The sequence below is a fragment of the Lemur catta genome, chromosome 7 (assembly GCF_020740605.2).
Source record: "Lemur catta isolate mLemCat1 chromosome 7, mLemCat1.pri, whole genome shotgun sequence".
Lineage (NCBI taxonomy): Eukaryota > Metazoa > Chordata > Mammalia > Primates > Lemuridae > Lemur > Lemur catta.
The window spans coordinates 16,583,833-16,608,400 of record NC_059134.1 but is presented as its reverse complement, the minus strand read 5'-3'; the positions used below and the strand labels follow the sequence as shown (position 1 = coordinate 16,608,400).

Genomic DNA, 24,568 nt, shown 5'->3' with positions numbered 1-24,568 from the left:
TTAGGGGCACACAAACATTTACAGCATAGTAAAAGGTGAAATCATTTAATGGCTCTATCTATGTTAAAAGCCAGTTTCTGCCTCTGCCTTGCTTCGTTTTCTAGTTTCAGCTGTGAAAAAAAAAATGGCAATTTCTTATCAGGAAGGGCTGTTACAACCCTGTGGGCCCAGCAAATGATGGAGAAGGGTGGGTCTAATTTTTTTAAGTGCTCCAGAATTGAATCCAAGTAAAAGAACAGGAAACAGATTTCCCTTACTGGTCAATATATTTGCAGATTATTGCTCAAAATAGTCCAGCAAAGAAATCAGCAGTTGGCCAATCTGTTGAAGAAGTGGCCGTATATCCCTCTTAACCCTTCTAATAATTAGCAATCCAAAATACTCAAAACCTCAAGGTTTCATTGAGTGGAGCAGGTAAGATGGTGACTTTGAGACTAAGATTTGCTGCAAATCTACTTGGCACTGACATAGGAGGCTGTGTCTCAGGTCCTGCTTTGAACTCTCAACTTCACATTTCCTCTGGCAATGCTTATATGTATGGTGTTTAGTTCTCACCCAAAATGCAAAGGAGAAGGAGGCAACAGTGGAATGAATCTAGTTACTGAAATTAAATCAGGCCATCATGGTGCAAAAGGCAGATTTTGCTTTATCTCTTTTGCCACTGTTCCAACTCATTTTGTGGATTGAACCAAAGGTGTATAAGATAGCATGCCCTTCAAAAGGACTTTAATTTATCCTCATTTGCAGATTTCCCTCAAGAGGGTTAATATTTCAGGGTGAATTGGATGACCCTGAGAAGGACAATCTTGAGCTCTGCGTGCTCCTTGTAGTATTTCGTCCATCTAACCCATGGGAAAAGGACAGAGTAGCAAAAGTGGATGGATTAAGGCTGTTTTATTTCATCCTCCTTTATCATCTGGATTAATTACAGTAGAGGGTTTAGTAACTGACCTCACTTTAAATGACTTAGTAGATTAACCAGTGCTCTGTATTCCTTCTGTGAAACATACCAACCAGAGCCCCTGGCATGCTGAGCTCACGTATCTGGTAGGCTTCTTTCTAGTAAGCCCTCATACTTTCCACCTTCCGTTTTCAAGAATCAGTTGTCCTTGTGACTATAGCTAACTTACTTAAATATTATACAAACTGTTGAATTGTGACTGCAGAGAGCCATTTTTCCTTTGTTAAAATCAAAGTGACACATGTACGTAATTTACAAAGTCAGTGCTTTTTCAGTAATACATTATAAGTACAAGACTTAAAAGAAATAAAAGCAGCAGCCCCTTGCCTCATCTTTCCCTACTCTGTAGAGGCTACACACATATATCTTTTAGAGGATTCTTTTTGTGGGGGAGCATACAGCCCCAATTTTTGAATAGTATATTTATATTGAAACTTATTTGATTTTTAAAAATTATCAATTTAGGCTGTTATCTATTAACTTTGTAATACGAAAGACAAAGCTATCACTCTTTTATACCACCCCCAATACACACACTGTTTTTCCTTTCTAATATAGGGTTGGCACCAATTTATAATTAATTCAGTATTAAATATATACACTATTGTAACTATGTTAATACAATTTCCAGCTAAACTATGTAGTGTTCTATAAGAATATTTCCTCTCTCATACCACTTTTTGTTTAACTTGAAGTTAAGAATTGCCTTGTTTTTTCTTTTGCTTAGTTTCCAGTCTTTTTATCTATCAACTCTAAACTCTCACCAAACTGTGAACCTCACCGTATTTGGCTGTTCTGTGTTCTTCACGTGGTGGTCAGTCAGGTGCAGCCATAAGTAGAGACACAAGAGAGGCTCGGGGAAACTAAGTTTATTATACTCACAGGTCCTAGAAACAAGAGGCAGGGCGCGCCATGCAGGGCCACGTGGGGAAGCACAAGTGTCCTCAGGCAGAAGGAGCAAGGCCAGGCCACTGCCTTTTTGGGGTTTCCTCAGGAAATGCTAGACAGCGCAGGTTAAACAGTTTAGGATTGGCTAGTTTGAATAATTTCGGCAGGCTCTAAACTACAGGGATGGTCCTTAGTTGCCCGGTACCTTGGCCCTGGGGTGACTAAGGCAGAGAGAGGACTCTTGCCTCCTGGGGTGTAGGGCCAAGGGAAGGAGTCGTGGCTCTGCTTGGGTTAGTTTGCACATCAAAGGCGTACTCCTGTACTCCTGGCTGAGCCCTTTTGCTATCTCTTTTTTCCTTCCTTTCTTTCTTTTCCTCCCTCCCTCCCTTCCTTCCTTTCTTTCTTTTCTTTCTCTCTCTCTCTCTTTCTTTCTTCTTCTTCTTTTTTTTTTTTTTAGAGACAGGGTCTCGGAGGATCTTGCTCTGCTGCATTGTTACACAGGCTGGAGTGCTGTGGCGTGACCATAGCTCACTGTAGCCTCAAACTCCTGGCCTCACATGATCCTCCCGCCTCAGCCTCCTAAAGTGCTGGGGTTACAGGTGTGAGTCACCATGCCCGGCCCCTTTGCTAGCCTCGTTGGTGCAGTCTCTGCCCACCAAAAAGGTTTTTAAAATGTCAAAACATCACAATATACAGAAAATAAAAAATATAAACAAGGCAATGGTTAAAAAAATTAGATACTTGTATTCTGTCAATTCGATATTTTTTCTTGAAAACATCCCAACTAGTGCCCTCCATCTTTCTGCTGCACACTGGTCTAGTTGTACATTAGACTGACCGGACAGCTGTTGTCCTGGGAATGTCCTTCACCTTCATCCTGAGGATTCTTGCCTTTCTCTCCTGTCCTCTGGTTGCGAAGGACAAAGACTTTTGTTATCTTTCTAGATATAGTCCCTTGTTTTGGTGGAAAAAAAACCACATTAAGTATATTCTTGAGAAAGGGGTACCAAGAAATAAGTTTTTTGGAATATATGAGAATATCATTATTTGCCTGTCATAGGTAGTTATTCTAGGTCACAAAAAAGTTTGGACTTAGCATTCTGAGGGATTTGTTGTTCTCTTTTAGCTCTCAGTTGCTGTTGAGAAACCCGAAATCCCTTCTGATTTGCAGTCCTTTATATGTGACTCTTTTTTGGTTTTCTCTAGAAGCCTTAGGATGTTCTTTTCTTCCTTTCTCATTTGAGATTTTATAATAATGTGCCTTAGAATAAGGTTTTGTTGCTGTTGTTGTTCATTATACATTATATTATGCTCAGGGAACCCTTTCAACTGGAAGCTCATGACTTGAAATTGTGGCATGTTTTCTTGTGTTACTTTTCAGAAGATTAGTTATTTCTGTCTTCTGCCTCTACTGAGATGATTACATAGTTTTTCTCCTTTATTATGTTAATGTGATGAATTACATAAATTAATTTTCAATATTAAATCAACCTTGTATTCTTGAGATAAACTCAACTTGGTCATGATGTATTATCCTTTTATTTTATTTTATTTTTTCCCCCCATAGCTTTATTGAAGGATAATTGGCATACAAAAATGCACATATTTAAGTGTGCAATTTGGTAAGTTTTGACACGTGTACCTCACTATGGTCAAGATAGGGAACATATTTATCATCCTTCCTTTTCATCCCCAGACTTCGAGAAACCACTTACCTGCTTTGTGTTTCTGTAGATTAGTTTGCATTTTCCAGAATTTTGTATCAATGGAATCATGCCGTATGTACTCTTTTTGTCTAGCTTGTTAAACTCAGTATAATTATTTAGATATGCATCCATGTCATTGCCTGTACCAACAGTTCATTCGTTTTCAATGCTGAGTTGTATCATATTGTATGGATATGCCGCAATTTGCTTATTCATTCACCTATAGATGCACAATCTATTGTTTCCAGTTTTTGAATATTATAAATGAAGCTGCTATGAACATTCTTATGTAAGTCTTTGTGTGGACATATGCTTCCATTTCTCTCGGGTAAAAACCTATGTGTGAAATGGCAGAGTCATGTGGTAGATATATGTTTAAGTTTTTAAGGAACTACCCCCAAATGTTTTCTAGTTTGAGACCTCTAATTGTTCCATATCCTCACCAGCCCTTGTTATGGACGATCTTTTTAATTTAAACATTCTAGTGGATATATAGTAATATCTTATTTTGATTTTAATTTGCATAGGATGTTGAGCTTCTTTTCAAGTGATTATTTACAATCTGTATATCTTCTTTGGTGAAGTGCCTTTCAAATCTTTTGTCCATTTTCTTAGTACGCTGTTTGTTTTCTTATTATTGTGTTATAAGAGTTCCTTGTATATTCTAGATACAAATCCTTTGTTGGGTGTATGTTTTACAAATATTTACTCCTAGTCTGTGGCTTGCCTTTAAATTTTCTTAACATTATCTTTTGAGGAGCAAATGTTTTTTAAATGTGATGAAGTCCAGTTTATTGATATTTTCCTTTTTATAGCCTGTGCTTCTTATGTTGTATTTAAGAAATCTTTATTAAACTCAAGGTCACTAAGATTTTCTCTTAAGTTTTCTTCTTTTAGCTATTATATTTTGTCTATGTTCCACTTCAAATTACTTTCTGTGTATAGTGTGAGGTAAGGGTCAGGGTTTTTTGTTTGTTTGTTTTTTTAAGATTGGGGGGAGTCTCTTTATGTTGCCTAGCCTGGTCTTGAACTTCTGGACTCAAGTGATCCTCCTGCCTCAGTCTCCTGAGTTACTGGAACTACAGGTGCACACCACAGTGCCTGGCTTTAAGATTCATTTTTTTTGCATGTGGGTATCCAATTGTTCCAGTACCATTCAGTGAAGATATTATCCCTTCCCCATTAAATTGTTTTGGCATCTTTGTTAAAAATCAATTGATCATGCATCAATTTATCAAGAAAGGAATTATTATTTCTTTCCTTCTACTTAGTAGGGGTTTAATTTGCCCCTTCATTTTTTTAGCTTTTTAAAGTGAGAGTTTTGGTTATATTTTAAACTTAAAAAAACCATAGGCAGGCCGGGCGAGGTGGCTCACGCCTGTAATCCTAGCACTCTGGGAGGCCGAGGCGGGTGGATCGCTCAAGCTCAGGAGTTCGAGACCAGCCTGAGCAAGAGTGAGACCCCGTCTCTACTAAAAATAGAAAGAAATGATTTGGACAGCTAAAAATCTATATAGAAAAACTTAGCCGAGCATGGTGGCGCATGCCTGTAGTCCCAGCTACTCGGGAGGCTGAGGCAGTAGGATTGCTTAAGCCCAGGAGTTTGAGGTTGCTGTGAGCTAGGCTGACGCCATGGCACTCACTCTAGCCTGGGCAACAGTGCAAAACTCTGTCTCAAAAAAAAAAAAAAAAAACACCATAGGCATCTTAAAGCTATAAAATTTCCTCTAAGTACTGCTTTAGCTGAATTCCCTGCATTTTGTTTCCTTCTCCTCCTGTGTCTTTCTCTCATGTTTTGCTATATTTCTCTGGCACATTTTGACTTTTGGGGGTAGTTTCTTTCTGCCTCTTATTTTGATGGAGTATGTTTTCATCATCATTAAATTGAAAATAATTTCTAATTTTCTCTTGTGATTTCTTCTTTGACCTATATGTTATTTAGAAGTATGCTGTTTAATTTCAAAGTGTTTGGGGGGATTTTACAGCTATATTTTTGTTATTAATTTTTTATTTTATTTTATTCATTTTCGTTATTTTTTTATTTTTTCTCTCTCTCTTTTTTTTGTTTTGATTGTTGTAAGATGAGTGAGATCATTTTTATTTTATTTTTAGACAGAGTCTCACTCTGTCACCCTAGCTAGAGTACAGTGGCGTTATCACAGCTCACAGCAACCTCAAACTCCTAGGCTCAAGTGAATCTCCTGCCTCAGCTTCCCCAGGAGCTGGGACTACAGGTGCAGGCCACTAAGCCCGGGTAATTTTTCCTAATTTTTGTAGAGGCGGGATCTTCCTCTTGCTCAGGCTGGTTTCAAACTCCTGACCTCCAGGAATCCTCCCGCTTCAGCCTCCCGGAGTGCCAGGATTACAGGCGTGAGCCACCACGTCCGGCTATTTTAATGTTTTTTGCATGTGTTCTTTTTCTGAAATCTTCTTTTGTTCTAATGTCATAAAATCATTTGGAAATATTTCTCTCTGTCAGAGAACAAGTATGTTGTATGATTTAAATCTTTTAAAATATACAAGACTAATTTATGCTTCAGTGTATGGTGCATCCTAAGATGAATGTTTTATGTTCCATTGAAAATAATGTGGACTCTGAAACTGTTGGTTGTGACATTTTATACACGGCAACTAGGTTAAGTTGGTTGATAGTAATGTTGAATTCGTCTATATCCTAACTGATTTTTTGGTCTGTTTATTCTATCAGTTAGTGAGAGAAGAGTATTAAAATTTCCAACCATTATTATGAATCTCTCTTTAGTTCTGTTAACTTTTGTTGTATATATTTTGGAAGCTCTGTTCCGGGGTACATCTCTCTGATGAATTGATCCTTTTATCATTATGAAAGTCCCTCTATCTCTGGTGTAATGCTTCTTGTCTTAAAATCTACTTTGTCTGATATGAATTTAGCCACTCCAGCTTTCTTATACATACTGTTTGCAAGGGGTGTGTGTGTGTATGTGTGTGTGTGTGTGTATATATACATTCAATCCTTTTACTTTCCACATATCTCCATCTTTATATTTAAAGTGTGTGTTTTTGCAGGTAGCATATAGTTGAGTCTTGCTTTTATATTCAGTCTGACAATCTGTGCTTTATGGTGTATTGTATTTAATCCATTTGCATAGAGTTTAGTACATTAACATTTAACATAATAGTGATAATTTGTGTTAAGGTGTACTAGCTTGCATTTCTTTTTTTTTCTTTTCTGAGACAGGGTCTTGCTCTATTGCCCAGGGTGGAGTGCAGTGCCATCATCATAGCTCACTGCAGCCTCAAACTCCTGGGCTCAGGTGATCCTCCTGCTTCAACCTCCCAAGTAGCTGAGACTACAGGTGGACTCCACCACATCTGGCTAATTTTTAATTCTTTTTTTGTAGAGATGGGGTCTCACTGTATTGCCCAGACTGGTCTCGATTTCTGGCCTAAAGCAATCTTCCTACCTCAGCTTCCCAAAGTGCTGGGATTACAAGCATGAGCCATCACTCCCAGCCTTATCTTGCATTTCTAATTGTACCATCTGGTTTTGTTGTTTTGTTGTTCTTTTGTTCCATCTTTACTTCCTTCTTCTGGGTTAATCAAATATTCCTTGTCATCTATCCTATGTCTTCTACTGGATTTTTATCTATACAAGTTTGTATTTTTTTAGTGGTTTCTCTAGGGATTATATTGTACATTCTTAAGTTATCATAGTCTATTTAGAATTAATACTGTGCCACTTTACATAAAATGTAAAACACTTGTAACAGTATGTCTACTCCTTCCATCCTTTGTGCTACCATTGTCATATGTTTTATTTCAATCTACATTGTATACCCCACAACACAAAGTGAGTTTTGCTTCAGACAGTTGTCTTTTAAGAAAATCAAGACAAGGAAAAAATATATACTTTTTTAAACCAGGTATGAATAGCCAGAGATAATTTTTACATGTACCTACATATTTACCATTTCTGGTGTTCCTTATTCTTTCTTGTAGATCTGATTTTCTATCATTTCCTTTCAGCTCCCAAAACTCTTTATAGCATTTCTTACAGTGTAGGGCTGCAGGTGACAGACTCTTTCAGCCTTCGTTTATTTCATGTGTTCCCCTCCTTTCAGGGATCACAGCTTTGCACTGCCTGTGTTGGTGCCTGAAAACAATTGACTCATAGATTCTGTGCAGACTTATGGTTGTTTGTGGCAGAAAGGGTAGGTCCCATACCGTTAATAGTTACTCTGTCCTGGCTAAAAGAGGCCAGCTCTTCTGTTTTTGCTTTCTGCAACTTCTTTTATTCAAGTATTGAACTTCTCAAACTTACCTTCTGAAATTTTTCCCCTCTCCCATTTTCTATTTACTTGTTTTGTTTTATTCTCCAGGGGATTTTCTCAACCTTTAACTCTATTGAGAAATCTAAATTTGACTATCATACTTTTAATTTATAAGAGGTCTTTCTAGGTGCTTTCTTAGGAGAGGTTTCTTGTACTCTGTATATATTGCTTTTGATTTACTTTTTCTACATGTTTGTTTTAATCCCCATCTTTCCTGCTGGGGGTTATTCTGTCTGGCAATCCTTGGGCATCTTTTTATATTTAAAAGTGAGGCTCTAGCAGGCCGAGCTCTTTCTGTGGAATCAGGGCTTGTCCCCTGCTGGACCACACTGTCAAGTGGTCAGTAAGGACCTGGGCGTTCCGTTTGGAGATTCTGAAAGTTGGCAGGTATCTGTACACCTGCAGCCTCCCCAGGAAAGAGTCCTCCTGCGTCTTGCTTGAGAACAAGCCGGGTGCCAGTGTTCTTGGGGCCCAGGTGGGGAGGGAGGTTGGTCTGTCCATTTTCCCTTACTGCCTCTGTTTTTGGTAAGGACTCTCATCCCTCTTGCCGGTGGCGTGGCATCTCTGAGTCCAGAGCCTCTCTAGTTCAACCTGCTCAGAGTGAAGTCTCCAGCTTTTTGAGGGTGACAGGATAGTACCTGCCTTTCTGCCTGGGATGGGAGAAGAGACTCGGGGTCTAACTGCTCTTCATGAATCTCAAAAAGTCCTCCCTTGTTTGACCCCACCTCACACTGCCACCAGAGGTCTCTCATTCCCAAGCCTTTCAACGTCCTCAGTGTGAATCCTTTACCTGGGAAGCTTCCTCCCCTTGGGGTTAACCCTCTCCAGCCTGCTGGGTCAGCGTCTGCTTCCTAGCGTCTCTTTGGCTGTTGTCTTTTCTCCAGTTTACTTTATTTGTCCCTGTGGGATATTCTTTTTTGATCCCTTTACTCTCACTTTAGTAGGGTTTGGGAGGAAGAGAGGACAGATGCCCGTGCAATCTGCTGTGTACCCACCTTTTACTATAAAGAAATGGAAACGGGAAATCGTTTTAAAAATTATGTCATAATGTGGATGACACAGAGGGACTATGCGGAACTCTACCCAGAGGCCCATGACAGAAGCTTGGCCTTACATTAGGAGCTTGTGAATAAATAAGTGTATATTTACATCTTTAGATCAAAATAATATGCTTGAGCTATGTATGTGTGTTATGTGTGTATATACCATTTTACTATTATTTCTTTGCAATTCTCCACTCTTGTTGAGACTTTCAGTTAATCAACCTGTTATGTTCCTGGCTGTGATACAAAAGACAGTCTCCTTTGGCCCAGTCATAATAGACAGTGGCTGTCTTGGACAAGAGGAAATGGAAGTCCGGACAGAAAGTTACATCTTTCTATTTTCCAGGTGACTAGACAGCTAAATTATCTGTGGAGGTGAGATTGAGTCTAGAGGATAGTACTACCCTTCAGTCCTCTTTTTCATTTGTTCATTAATTCTTTCAATAAATACGTGTCGGCCATGTGCTCACCATGGGAATACAGAGCCATTGACTCTCCTGGTTGTTCACAAGCATAAAAGGGACATAGTTGCCCTTCCCTTGGGATGAGTACATATTGCTGAATTTCTTTCTTTCTTTCTTTCTTTCTTTCTTTCTTTCTTTCTTTCTTTCTTTCTTTCTTTCTTTCTTTCTTTCTTTCAACCACTTTTGTCTGGAGGTAAAAATGTATCTTTGTTCTCTTAATTTTGGTCAGGGAGGCAACTGATCGTGTGAAACAATAGTGGTGAGTGGGGGAAAATATTATACAAAAGGCTAAGTATGCTGTAGAAATTCCTTTTTATATGAATGGAATCATCTGGAATTCTTTAATAAAAGTCACCGGTTAATAATAGTCATTATTGGACACAAAGACTCAACAGAAATTTAATCTTCATTAAGGTTATCGTGCAGCAAGAATTGGCAATGTTAGAGGCCCCAGGGAAGATTCTCTGCATTTATTATCAAGCTTTAAGCTTCCATGTTACAGCTAGAGACACACCCTTTACCAAAAGCAGGAGGAAGGAATAGCTTACAGATCAGGGTGGCCAGACACTTTTCTAGATATAAGTTTTCTCAGTTCTGGGACGATGTCATTGAGAAGAATGATTTTTCTTTGAAGCGCATAGTTCACTTCAATAGTGTGGAAACAACTGGCAGTTTTATCCCACAAAGTCAGCCAGCCTCAAATGACCTGGCCCGAGATTGTTTTTGACAGGTAGCTTCCTCACTGCCACACCTAAAGGGCTAAAGAACTCCACGTGGCAATGTCTGTGTCTCCTCTTATACAGGAATAACAGTGGCCATATACATAGGAGTTATCTTTTTTCAAAATCTCTCTCTTGCTCTCCGTTATTTCCCCGCAGCTTTCTCCTTTCTGCACAAGATGCTGTCCTGGTGAAGGAGGGAAGATGGGGAGTCTGTAAGGGAAAGGGAAGAGAGCTTGTCAGAACAAAGCAGAGTCTGGCAGGATGGAGAGAACATGCCGGAACCAGGCCTAGAGAGGGAGGGGGAGAGGCCAGGGGTAGGTGGATGTGGGGAGACCCAAGGTGGGGGGATATCCGCATGTAGAAGAGGGAAGGAGCCAGGGCTCTCTTGGTAATATTATGTGTATGCCTCTCCTTTTATTTTATTTGTCGGTGGCTGACTTTGGAGATCTGAGAAAATAAGGGGTGGGTATAGCACCTATAACAGTAGGAACTCACGGTAGCTTTCATAAGCTTATAACTGATTTTCCCATCTCTTTCTCTCTTTTTTTCTTCGAGACAGTCTCACTTTGTCACCCAGAGTGGAGTGCAATGGTGTCATTGTAGCTCACAGCAACCTCAAACTCCAGGGCTCAGGCGATCCTCCTGCCTCAGCATGTGCCACCATATGAGGCCACCTATCTCTTTTTGCCCACGCCTGACAACTCAGGCCTATAAGCTTTGTGCCTGAGATGGGGAAGGGAAAGAAAGTTGTTAGAGTCCACTCTTCCCCCACTGTCCAGGTTCATTAACATTTGAACAGCAAAGGCCCAGGCGAGGTGGCTCATGCCTGCCTGTAATCCTAGCACTCTGGGAGGCCAAGGCTGGAGGATCGCTTGAGCTCAGGAGTTGGAGACCAACCTGAGCAAGAGCAAGACCCCGTCTCTACTAAAAATAGAAAAAATTAGCTGAGCGACGTGGCTCACGCCTATAGCCCCAGCTACTCGGGAGGCTGAGGCAGGAGGATTGCTTGAGCCCAGGAGTTTGAGGTTGCTGTGAGCTAGGCTAACACTAAGGCACTCTAGCCCAGGTGACAAAGTGAGACTCTGTCTCAAAAAAATAAAAAATAAAATAAATAAATAAATAAAATAAAATAAAGATAAAAAACCCAAACAGAAAACAAAAAACTGTGTTTTCTAGTATGAGCCTAACTTGGGCTCATTCTTATTTGGAGGTGGGTACACACTGATGAATTTCTTTTCTTTTTTTCTACTTTTTGTCTGGAGGTAAAAATGTATCTTTGTTCTTTTAATTTTAGGCTAATTTCTATCACAGGACTTTGTGGCCTGAAGGAAGTTCTGCCATATGAGTATAGTTGTTAGCAAAGTGTAGCTCCAGGAGTTTTGTTCTGCATAGTAGGGGACTGTGGAAAGCAAGCGGCTACCGCAGGTGGTAGGCTTGACAGAGAGAGGGGCATATGGGCTCCGCAGCAGAAATAGATGTCGCCATCTGGCACACAAGCCCCTCAGATGATTCCATTACCTCCCTGTCCTGCCCCTTATCCCTCATCCAGGTTGAGCACAGATGGAATTTAGGATATATTTGCTTAATTTTTTTTTTATGACCTAGTGCTGGTTTTAAGCAAGTGGAGATAGAAGGTGATGTGCCTTGTTAGGGGTATCTGCCCAGGTGGAGCTTAAAGAAGAGGGGAGAAGTTTCTGAGGATAGACTACTTCTGGTTGCTGGAATTGGAACTGGAGTGTTTCCTGTTAGAAGAGAAAGAATGTGGTCCCCAGGGAAGAGGACAATCAGCATGCCAGCTATTGGGGAGCAAGGAGGATTGACTCCCGGATGAGAGGTGGCTCTGCAGAGAGATTTCCTCTTGCCAATCCCCTATGTGACGTTCAGATCAGACTTATGGACATAGAGCTTATTAGGTGATTTGGTAGGTGATTAATTTTGGTGCAGGATTTGAACATAAATGTCAGGTGATGGCAGTTTGGGATATGGTCAATAAGCCAGATCCTCTATGAATATCTTGTTAGACTTTAAACATCTAGAATTTTGGTGGTTTTGAACTTTCAGAATCTTATGATTATGGAATTTTGGAGACACAAGGCAAATGGTCTAAATGGATTTCTCATTCAGTATTCTTCTCATTGTTGTTTAGCTTATGTGGTCAGGTCATTCAGTTGCATGTCCCACGTAGATTTCTTACATCCTCCATCGGCTGTGATGCCATGCCTAGATTCCAGTAACAGGATGGCATATCTTCAAATTCTAAAGGTTATTGCTATTTGGACTAGAACAACCTATTCCTTAAAATGCCTACTAAGATAAAATCTGGAAACAAATCCCCAGGTTGAAGCTCCATAATAAAATAATATGCCTTTGCTGCAGGCTGGGTTGCAGTATCACTCACCCTGAGAAGGTTCCTTGTTCATCCAAGGATGTCTGGGAGTTAAAGAACAGTGCCGTTCCCTTTGACTCAGAATCGTGCTGGCCACTCCTCCCCTATTGTTCCTTTGTGGCCAAGCTAGATTCAGTGATGCATGCTGTGTGATGTTTGGAATCGATGAAACCCTGGACACCTCTTCAGCTTCCCTCTTTAAACAATTGTTGGCTGACGTGGCCTCTTGGTCAGTATCATGCATTCCAGAGGCCAGAGGGCATCCTAGCTCTGCTGATGGCCAGTCAGAATTCCATCTGTCCCTGACCCCCCAGATCCATGAGAAAGAAGAGGAAGAGTTCAATGAGAAGAGTGAAAATGATTCTGGTATCAATGAGGAGCCTCTACTCACAGCAGATCAGGTATGAGTATCTCTCTGGGTTCTTGGGACCGTTTGTTCTTCTGGTAGAGAAAAAGTTAAAAAGAACATTCTTCCACATCCATTTAAGGCGGAAAAAAGATGTATGGTCTTGTGGTGACTGTGTTGATGACTCAGAGCACCTTTGATAATGAATTACATTTCTCCTTAGCCTCAGTTTACCCACCCGCAGTGAGCATGAACAGAACTCCTGACACTCAATGGTGGCTGGAGTCAGTCTCTGATAGGCTGGAGACAGGCCGGTGATTAGAGGCCTCCGTTCCTGCTGAGCCTCGTACTGAATTCATTGTACTTGGAGTCAAGACACAGAAACAAGGGTCTCAAATATCTGTTTTTCCGAAAGAGCAGTGACACATGAGGCTTTTGTGTGATGGATATTTTCTCACATTTTATGGAAAATTTAATGAAATTTTTGAGTCTTCCAAAAGGAGTTTTAAAGACACTTCTTTGTGAAAAAAGAGTGCTTCACATTTGATTGAGTTCATTACATATTGATTTTAATAATTTATTACTTAGGAAGGATAATGTTGAGGCTCTGGGTTCCTTATTCAACTTCTTAGTCAACAAATATTTATGGGTGCTGATTTTGAGCTAGACACCATGCAAGTTTCCACAGGCTCATTCTGAGAAAGCTCCACTTTAATGCCAAAAAGTGCTTTTTAGCGGGTGCTTTTTCCTGTCTGTGGTAAAAAAAAAAATGGGATTTGAAATAGGTAGGGATTAGAAGATTGAAGGGAATCAGATTTTTTTTTTAAAAAGGGGAAGGGGCTAACAGTTAATTCTTGTGGATTGTAGGGGAAATACAACTCAGTGATGTGCATTCAATGGTAACCAGTCTCAGAGAAACTCAGCCATCAAATTCTAAAGGGGGTTTATTTGCATTTGGTCGCATTCTATGAAATGGCTTTCAGCAGTCAAAGACTAGGGATACCCTAAATTTGTGAGTACAGATGAGAAGGTTTGGGAATAAAAATAAGAATTATTCTTAAGGAGGAAACCCTAAGCCCCCTTACTTTGATCCAGTCTGACACGAAGAAACCCGTCTTAGGTTGGTCCGAAGGCAGTGAGTTATCTCACTTGATTGTTCACAGTCAGTTACAGATTGAACTCCTTGTTCTACTGCTTTCCCCCCTTCTCACTACTACACTCGACTGGTCTTTACATAAATAAATAAATAATAAATAATAAATAAAAGAAATCCATCTCAAAGACTGAGTGGCCTTGGAGATTGAGTCCATCCCAGCATGGAGAACAGACGAATGTTAAATGCACTCTTATGACCAAACTCATCTACAGACTCACTTCCAGAAGCGGTGTTTGCTTATTCTGTTTTCTTTGTTCGTAAACCATTAATGCACAAAGTAATTCACGCCTTTTCCTTTTGGCAGATAGCCAGTTTTACCCTCTACTTCTGGGAGCGGTTCCCTGTCAGTAGTCTAGATTCGAGCTGGAATTCTTATTTATTTTCTGCTCCCCAGATCACACCTATCTTTTTATTATTTTATTATCTTTATTTTCACTTGTTGCTGGGCAGCTTTAGTTCCTGTCTAGATGAGTTCTGGAGAAACAGCTGTTTCCCCCACCTCCCATTTTGAGTTGTCCTAGGAACACTTTGTTCCAGTCATATGTATCGTGACAGTTAATGGACTGGATTTCACGTTAAAGTTGGGTGCATAAAATATTTTCCCACTTAGAAATCAAGCACTCAGCAAATTGAAGTAATTGTTCCCTTCCAGGCAGCTCTGCCTTGTTCCTGAAAGAGTAGTTTATTTCCCATAAATCATTTATCTAAATGGAGCTCTTGGAAGAGGTTTTACATTAAAGAGTGCTTTACATTAAGGAAAGAGTATATGCAAGCCTTTGGTCAGATCTATTTCTCTTATTCAATATTTATTAAGAAACAATATTGCTTTAGGAATTTTACAGACAGCTAATTAGAAACATCCTTAACTGGCCAAAATTCAAGCCAGAATGCCCCTGTAGCAGAGAACAGAGGCGGCACTCTCTTGTATTCCTTCTTCAGGTAATTGAGGAGATTGAGGAAATGATGCAGAACTCTCCAGACCCCGAGGAGGAAGAGGAGGCTCTGGAAGAAGAGGATGGAGGAGAAACCTCCTCCCAGGCAGACTCGGTTCTCTTGCAGGAGATGCAGGCCTTGACACAGACCTTCAACAACAACTGGTCCTACGAAGGTGAGGGCTCTGAGGGCTGGCTGGGCTTGCTAAGAGTGAGCCTACTCTGTGCCAGGCACCAGGCCATGTGCTTTGCCTTGCTCACTGCCCCCGAGCAGAGGCCTGCAAATCTAGGGGGTCAGTAACATCTTTCTTACTCAGCATTAGGAAAGAAGTTAGCATTTTTGAGAAAAAAAAAAAGGCAGTCAAGCAAATTTTAAATGGTGAAACTAAGCAAAGAACAAGACTAAAGCAAAGGCCGGGGCAGTGGCTTACGCCTGTAGTCCTAGCACTTTGGGAGGCCGAGGCAGGAGGATTGCTCAAGGACAGGAGTTCAGGAGTTTGAGGTTGCAGTGAGCTATGATGATGCCACTGCTCTCTAGCCCACATGACAGAGCGAGACCCTATCTCAACAAAACAAAACAAAACACTCCTGGGATCAAGCAGTCCTCCCACCTTAGCCTTCCAAGTAGCTAGCACTACAGGGGTGCACCACCATGCCTGGCTAATTAAAAAAAAAGACTAAAGCAGAAGAAATTTGAACCACTATCTAAAAGCAACAAATGATGCTACCATAAAATCAATGGAAAAAAATACAAAAGATAATAATCATAGCTCATATTTTTAGAGTGTTTTCTACGTGCCAGATCTTATTCTAAGACTTTGTATGCATAAGCTCATTTCATCCTCACACTAACCCCATTAGGACTGAGAGAACTGAGTTTTTGTGAGGTTAAGTGACTTTTCCAAGGCCACTGTTGGGGAAATATCATTAGAGACGAAATCTCCTCCCTGCAAAGGTAGAAGAGAAAGAAAACAATTTTCTTATTGAATAAGCATTAAACCAGAACGGATACACACCACAGGCAGCCCTCTAAAGGGATTACAAAGACAGAAAGACATCTCACTCTTGTATATAGCTAAGTGGATAGAACCCATTACATTAAGTGGGTTTTGCAACTTGGAGTCAGGTGACATTAGGCCTCTCTGCTCCCAGCACAGTGAGAGATTGGACATTATCTTCTCTGATTACATTTCAAAGCAGTGACCCCCAGGCCCCTGAAGAAACCTTCCTGAACCTTTAAAACCTTTAAAACGTTTGAAAAGGACAAAAAAGTTCTGAAATGAAAGGGAGGGAGGTCGGGGAGAGGGAAAGTCTCTCCCCTTATTGTAAAGGGGGAGAATCAGGCCTCTTATTTTAAATTTGCATTTGCCTTTACACCACATACAAGTCATAAGGGGTGGAGAAAACATTTGAAGCCAGGTTGGTCCATTCTTTTAATCCATGTATCATTTTAACTCTTATAGGAATTATGATCGTGCAAAGAAAGGGCTGGATGAAGTGCGAAATGAAAAAAATGTCACACAGCAAACGCAAAATTGTGTATAAAACTGATCAAGCTGTAGGGATGACAATGTCCACGCTGCAGGCAGGGCCTGGGAGCAGAGCTGTGTGTGGGGTGACAGGGGCTTAGAAGCAACCGAGAGAGAGGCTGGGCTGGGCAGGGAACCAAGGTCTGAACACGGGTGAGAAGTGGTAAAACCAGAGGCATGACCTGAAGATCTGCATCCTGCGAGTTCTGAAGTGCAGAGGCAGGACGATGGCCAGCAGAGGCCCGTGCGGGGTGATGGGTGGATTTGGCTGTGTCGCTGCATTCCCAACTGCCCCAGCCCAGCCTTTCTCAGCCACACAAAGGTCCCAAACATAGAAGCATTCAGCAAAAGACTCAGAAAAACAGCTGAAGTGCAGAGTGAAATGGCAAAAAAATAGAAGGAGGAGAGGACAAAGAGCACAATAAGGGGCAAGTGGAACCAAGTCAGCAAATATCGTCGCAAAGCAGAAACAGAAAGGAAAAGGAACATGGATTCTGAGATGGAAGTGAAAGATGCCATTAGATGAGGACACATTTTAAAAGATGTTCCCTAATCTATTAAATTAAATTAATTAATTTATTTTTTTTGAGACAGAGTCTCAACTCTGTTGCCCGGGCTAGAGTGCTGTGGCGTCAGCCTAGCTCACAGCAACCTCAAACTCCTGGGCTCAAGAGATCCTTCTGCCTCGGCCTCCCGAGTAGCTGGGACTACAGGCATGCGCCACCATGCCCGGCTAATTTTTTTTCTATATATTTTTAGTTGCCTGGCTAATTCCTTTCTATTTTTAGTGGAGACGGGGTCTCGCTCTTGCTCAGGCTGGTCTTGAACTCCTGACCTTGAGTCATCCTCCCGCCTCAGCCTCCCAGAGTGCTAAGATTATAGGTGTGAGCCACTGCACCTGGCCTTACATTTTATTTTTATTTATTTTTTTTAATTTGAGACAGAGTCTCACTTTGTTGCCTGGGCTAGAGTGCCGTGGCATCAGCCTAGCTCACAGCAACCTCAAACTCCTGGGCTCAAGCAATCCTCCTGCCTCAGCCTCCTGAGTAGCTGGGACTACAGGCATGCGCCACCATGCCTGGCTAATTTTTTCTCTATATATTTTTAGTTGGCCAGATAATTTCTTTCTATTTTCAGTAGAGACGGGGTCTCGCTCAGGCTGGTCTGGAACTCCTGACCTCGAGCGATCCACCCGCCTCGGCCTCCCAGAGGGCTAGGATTACAGGCGTGAGCCACCGCGCCTGGCCAAATTTTATTAATTAATTGCTTTTTAGAGACAGAGTTGCCTGTCTCCGTTGCCTAGCCTAGAGTGCAATGGTGTCATCATAGCTCATAGCAGCTTCAAACTCCTGGGCTCAAGTGATCCTCCTGCTTCAGCCTCCTGAGTAGCTGGGACTACAGGTGTGCGCCACCACACCCAGCTAATTTTTTAAATTTTTTGTATGTTGCCACTACTAGTCTCAAACTCCTGGCCTCAAGCAATCCTCTTGCCTTGGCCTCCCAAACCCAAATGTATTTTAAATGAAGAAGTCTTAGGGGACAAGACGTTAAAGTTATCTGTTTTTCATTATCTCAGGTTCCCTTTCTTTTCTGTGAAAGTAGCAGACTGCTCTGTACCGACCCACTAGGCATCATTTTTCCATGCATGTCGCCAGTCCTCCTCATGTCTCACGAGTTTCTGAGTACGTGTGCTCTGCCACAGGACCAGAGGGGAAAAGAAAGTCTCAGGTTGTCTGCCTATTTTGCGGTCAGCTGTATCTTGATCAGTTCTGGGGAATAAACACCACCTCTCTGTTGCTCTTCAGCACAGATGCCAAAACTCTCCTCTCAGCACCCCCTGCCCCCAACTCTTGGCTCACGTCATGTGAGAAATATCATGGGGACAATGGAAAAATAGAACAAGGGACCAAAAAGCCGCATGTCTGTCCTCCCACATTTTTGTAGACAGAATCCATGGGCTTCCTTGGGGGCTGTTTCTTCTTCCTTCTTTGTTTCCTGAGAACGTTGCTCTCTTCTGCAGATGATACACGGGCGCCTCCCTTCGGGACATGCTCTAAGTTGTGAAGGCCTCTGAGGAGCTGGAGGGGGTCTTCCCCAAGGGGCGGTTCCATCTCAAGTGGTGGCGCCCCGGGAGCCACTCCAGTGGGCTCGGGTCTGGATGCAGATTTACCTGGGGGATGGTCTTCCACTGCAGGGCTGAGGCACATGTCTGGGTCGGAGCTGACTGAGCTGCTGGACCAGGTGGAGGGGGCCATCCGTGACTTCTCGGAGGAGCTGGTACAGCAGCTGGCCCGCCGGGACGAGCTGGAGTTTGAGAAGGAAGTGAAGAACTCCTTCATCACGGTGCTTATTGAGGTTCAGAACAAGCAGAAGGAGCAGCGAGAACTGATGAAAAAGAGGCGGAAAGAGAAAGGGCTGAGCCTACAGAGCAGCCGAATAGAGAAGGGAAACCAGATGCCTCTCAAGGTATGCGCACAACCAGCTGGAAGATTGTGTGCACCTGGCCTTGAACCCCAGCGTTGCAGGTGCCCAGGCCGACCCTGCAGTGCACTGGCAGGCGCTTACTGAGCAGAGCACTCTGACAGACAGTGGGCTCGGAAAGAGGGAAAAGATACCACTTGTCTCCTCTACTCCCCCGAAGGGGTCACAGTGTAACAGGGCAGACAAGATATAAACATTAAGAAATAGCTGACTATGGCATGTGTTCTCTGTAGGCCAGCCCTTGGAAAGCAGCGTGAAGGCATTTAATGTTGAGCAGAGATGGGCCCCGGGACTCTGGGTCAGATCCCCGCTCCTGACTGCTCTCTCAGGGGTGTGGGCAGGGTGTTCCAGTGACGGCAGGTGACCAGGTGCTTTTTGTTCTATTGACAGGATTCCCCAGATCAGTGGCTTTTAATCAGGGAAGCTCACTAGAATCATCCTAGGAGCTCTTTCAAAATACTTTTTCCTATCTGAGACCTATCAGTTTGGGCCTAGACATGTGCATTTTGAAAAAAAGCTTCCCAGATCAGGACAGTTGCTTTAAACCTGCCCTTCCTGGTAACTGAACATTTTGTTTTCCCCTAAGACAGCGGTCCCCTACCTTTTTGGCACCAGGGACCCGTTTCATGGAAGATAATTTTTTCACCGACCGGGGTTGGGAGGGGTGGGGTGTCATGGGGGGTGGGGGCGCAGAGCTCAGGTGGTGATGAGCAGCCCATTTCCTAACAGGCCACGGACCAGTACCGGGCCACGGCCTGGGGGTTGGGGACTGTAGCCCTAAGATCTTTGCATCACTGTTCATCTAGGTCTTACTGAGCTGCTTTATTTTTCTATTTATACAATGGAGGATGGAATGAGAAAAACTAGGGGGTGCAGTGGGGTTTTGCAAAGCGCAGGCTTCACTTCTGGCCTGTCTCTGTAAGCCAAGGTCTTAGATTTACTGTCTAGTCACAGAACCCTGGGGCAGTGACTTGGGACAGCGTGGTAGCTGATCAGGTAGTGGAGATTACAGAAGTCCCTGGGCAAGGTGACAGTGGAGCAGAAAGCATTTGTCCTTTTTGAGTGTCTCTGTGTCCCCCAGCGCTTCAGCATGGAAGGCATCTCCAACATCCTGCAGAGCGGCATCCGCCAGACCTTTGGCTCCTCAGGAACTGACAAGCAGGTAAGAGCAGTCTACCTGCTCCCCGTCTACCTGCTCCCAGCTCTCTCCCTACGTTCTTGCAACATGGCCTTAGCAACAAAGGGGCGGGCAATGACTCACCAGAATTATCCCAGCATTTAGGCAAGGGGAGAGGGTCCTAGCATTTTCTTCCTCTCAACTTTTTTTTTTTTTTTGAGCTCACAGACAAGACTTAAAATTCAATACTGCTTGTAGGTCTACAAATTAAGTTGCTCTAAAGACAAAATGCGTTAAAAGGGCATCCACTTCACCACAGAGCCCATCCTAGAGTTTAATGAACTCTCCCACCACACTGGGTCACTCTAGAGCTGTTCCTACCAAGACTGCCTCTTCAGCTGCCCGGGTCTGATTGCAGCCCACGCTGTGGCTTCTCCACGTTGGCTCAATAATTTGCCCGTGAAGTAGCTTGCATTTCTGGTTATGAAGACAGCACTCAAAACTTTCACCACGCGCCTGTTACATGCTAAGCTCTGTTGTTAGGCCCTGGGGTACAAAGGTGAGAAGTCCTGGTCCCTGCCTTCATGGGGTGCATAGTCTAAACAGCAGTCCCCAACCTTTTTGGCACGAGGGACAGGTTTCATGGAAGACAATTTTTCCACAGGCGGGGGTAGGGAGGATGGGGGTAGACGGGGCGGGGGGAAGGGCGGCAGGAGACCGCAGAGCCCTGTGGCCGGATCCCTAATGGGCTGCGAACCGACACTGGTCCGGCCCGAGGTTTGGGGACCGCAGAACATGGCTGGTGTGCGAATAGACTTGAGATTGTGGAATAAGTGCACATGGAATGTGCATATGTTTTAAACATATTTGTGGCTGAATCCTAGGTGTTGGAATTCTAGGACTGAAGCATGGGAAGAGAATTTAGGAACATCTAACCCAGCCCTCTGGTTTTAGGGCAGTGAGAACTAAGGCCTGGAGATAGGAGACATTTTCCCAAGGCTGCGCTGCCAGTGGCACAGCCAAGACTAAAATATAAATCTCTTAACTTTTGGCCTGGAGCTCTCGGCCTGGTCAAGCGCTGTCTGGCCGGGTGGGTCTTGATCTCCCGTTGGGCCCTGAGATGCTGGCTTTGCTGTAGGAGCACCTCACATCCAGCAGAGGGAGCAAATCCTACATCCAAGGCGCAGGTTAGATGAGGTTGGTTGAGGGTCTCTCATTTGTCGTTTTTGACTAAAGAGAAAGAACTCGTCAGATTGTACTGCAAAGGATAAGAAAATATAATCCGCCCCCCGCCCCCGAGGTGTTCTCTGCTCTCAGTCTGAAGGAGAAAAAGCTCTCCAGGATTTCTAAATAACCGAAATGTTTCTAGTGTAGGAAGAATGTAGAAGTTAGGGGATGGAGGGAAGTTTTTCCTGGCTGAATGTGGGAAAGTCTTGCTTTTTTAAATTTTTTGTAGAGACAGGGTCTCACTATTGCCCAGGCTGGTCTCTCTCAACTCCTGGGCTTAAGCGATCCTCCTGCCTTGGCCCCCAGAGTGCTAGGATTACAGGTGTGAGCCACCATGACTGGCCAAGTCTTGTTTTTCAAGAGACATTCCCAAAGTTGGGGGGAAAGTTCCAGAAGAATGGTGCACCAATGACCATGAGTGCTGTGGAGACTGGCAAATTTGACAGAGCATGTGCCTTAGGGAAAAGCAAGGTCCCCATGCAAATTGTCCTCTGTATCTCCACCCAGAGGAACCGTGTCTTACGTCTCAAGCACTGCACACCCTGTTTGTCTTGCAGTATCTGAACACAGTCATTCCTTACGAGAAGAAAGCCTCTCCTCCGTCGGTGGAAGACCTGCAGATGCTGACAAACAGTGAGCTCCTCTTGGTTTCAGCCAGTTCATCGACTGGTTTTCCTCCCTCCCTGCCTGTACCTTGCACGTTTGGTGCCTCAGGCCCAAGGTTCCCCAGAGCAGTTTTAGGTGGGTCAGGATATCCTCCACGTCATTGCCTCCCGCCCTCCTGCAGCGCATGAAGTTAAAACACTCTTCAGTGATGCCCTCAGCTGTCCCTTCTTTCCCCTGGTTCTTGTAAGGGAAGAGACCTGCTGGGAAAGATGAGCTGGTGAGAGGTTGGGGTGGGCAGTGCTGGGGCAGGGGACTGTTCCTTTTCCCCTAGCAGTTCTCAAGGACTTGCATTCTCTGCCTCGCTTGTTTCCTCCTGCAACTTGAGGTTGCCTGGTCCCCACTTGTGTCCCTTGAAGCAAGGAGCTGGGTCTATGGGCCTGGCTTTATTTTTTAACAAGAAGCAAGTTTTCTTGGGTGGGGTAAATAAAGCTGATTGGAAAGAATAGAATCTAGCTTTCCTTCCAGGAAGTGACTGCCTCCTCTCCTCCACTTTGGCTCCATTATCAAATATTAATAAACATTCTGAGCTGTGGGAGAAAATAGTGTATAATAAAGAGCCTTTTGTAAACAAAGATCTCGTTATATACGTCAAACAGCACAACCCCCAAAGAGCCGGAGGGCACATGGTGTTAGCCATCAGTGTCAGCTTGGCTCTCATAGGAAGAGAAAAATCCCAGGCTGAGATACAGTGACAGGCCCAGTGGATCACGAGGCAGATTCCATTTCCCTGGCAACCAAGCGCTGCAGAGAGTGAGGACTAGCGAGGCCACCCAGCCCTCCGCAGGCTGCTCTGGGGAGACAGCCCACGCAGGGCTATTGGATGCCCCTGGGGAAGGGAAGGTGAGCCTGTTCAGCTGAGGAAGATAGATGCCTGCTGGGCCCTGGTGCTAAAGGTGACCAAATGTTTTCATCGATTTGGAGAACTAAGGCAGAAAGTTCTGGCAAACGGAAATCCCGCCTACATCCATAGACAATGCTTCCTTGAGAATCAGGAATTTTAAATTCAAAGAATAGTGACTTGCTCTTAACTCTTTTTAAACTCCTTTATTTGCATAAATACGCACTGCAACACTAAAACTTTTTTTTTTAAAAAGGGAGTAGATAGAAATGAACTGACATTTACAGTTGTTTGTGTTTTCACAAGCAGTGAGCATTTGGAAAATAATTTGGACAAATTGCAAAGGTTGACACATGTAAAGTACTCTGTCATAGTCTCAAGAAAGGAAGAACTATTTATTAATTTATTATAGATACCCTTTCAGGAATTCAGTGTGAAATCCTTTCATTTTAATTAAGAAACAGACTTATTTCTATTCTGAGTGGGTTTGTTTACAGTTTTCAAGTTCATTTCAAAAATTGTAGCTAGAGTATACCCATCCCTTGAACACTTGGGAAATATGGACAAATGAACAAAGAAAAATAAATAATTCATTATTCCTTTCACTGTGGCTACTATTTTGGTGTTTTCAGCCATAATATTTTTATATCTTTTCCATGTAGTTGGGATTATACTGGCTATAAAATTTTGTATCATGATTTTAGACACATCAATTAACATTTTGTTAACCTTCTTTTTATGGCTGTCTCTTCTATCATGTTGATATCCCGCATTCCAATATTTTATTCCTTTTAAAAGAATAACTACCTTCTTCTCTGAATACCAATTCTCCTGTAGGTTATGAAAGCTCTCTTTTTGGTAGGTTATGGATTTGTGAACAATGTCTCTTCCTTGTCCTACTCCTTGAATTAAGGACATAGGCCAAAGAGGAGCTCCCGCAACTGGACAATTCGTATAAATTTTGGATTTTAGAGATCACCTTAGATACATATTGGCTGAGTGTAATTTTTTATCGTATTTTTACGACGATCTTGTTGGTGTGGCATTTAGTCTGCCCACGCTCAGCTGCAGAGTAATCCCAGCCAACTAATTTGAAATGAATGCATGTCTAAAAATACCAAAAAAAATGAAACAGAAGAAACTAGGACCACCAGCATCTAATTAAGTTGAAATGAATACATGTCTAAAAATACAGAAGATATAAAACAGAAAAAACCAACACCTGGAGGGCTTTAGGTTCAGTCTCTTTCCTTTCCTGGACCTGGCCCCTAACTCATGCCACTGCTGTGTTCTGTTCCTCACCTGCTCCTGATTTTTGGATTCGAGTTTCATTCCCCTGCCTGGGAACCAGCAGGGTAATTAGTGGAGGGCAAGGACATGGAAGTGGATTGGGGATCCCACTGTAGTTGCGGTGGCCTTCTGACCTTAGCTGTCAGCGCCAGCTGATCTCTGTTGTTTTCTCTGCCTGTGAAAGTCAGACATGCTCATTGAGAAAAGCCAAGCCCTTCAGAAATATACCATAGAAAGGAACGTCCCCTATGGTCTCACTTGCAGAGATAACCACTTAACAGTTTCATCTACTATTCTAGATTTTTTTCTGTGAATATTAGCATTTATTTATTATAAAGTGAATACATGTTCTGCAACCTTCTTTCTCCACTGAAAAGTAGTTCGTCTTATACATCTGCCCCTCTCATTTTTCAGAAAGCTATATAAGACTGCATTGAACAGATGTACCACAGTTTATTTAAGAAAGTTTACTGATGAAAGAATCTACTGGTGGACACCTCCCCCTT

At 42.8% G+C, this 24,568-nt stretch overlaps 1 protein-coding gene across 1 annotated transcript in view; it reads left to right on the top strand.

Annotated features, from left to right (window-relative positions):
* The window catches only part of FEZ1 (fasciculation and elongation protein zeta 1), a 41,586-nt gene that overhangs the window by 14,013 nt on the left and 3,005 nt on the right, over positions 1-24,568 (top strand). Inside the window, exons 4-8 of the mRNA XM_045555743.1 lie at positions 12,795-12,881; positions 14,922-15,090; positions 18,638-18,909; positions 20,006-20,086; positions 21,826-21,901. Coding sequence (XP_045411699.1) covers positions 12,795-12,881; positions 14,922-15,090; positions 18,638-18,909; positions 20,006-20,086; positions 21,826-21,901 — 685 coding nt within the window. The remainder of the gene's footprint in view (positions 1-12,794; positions 12,882-14,921; positions 15,091-18,637; positions 18,910-20,005; positions 20,087-21,825; positions 21,902-24,568) is intronic.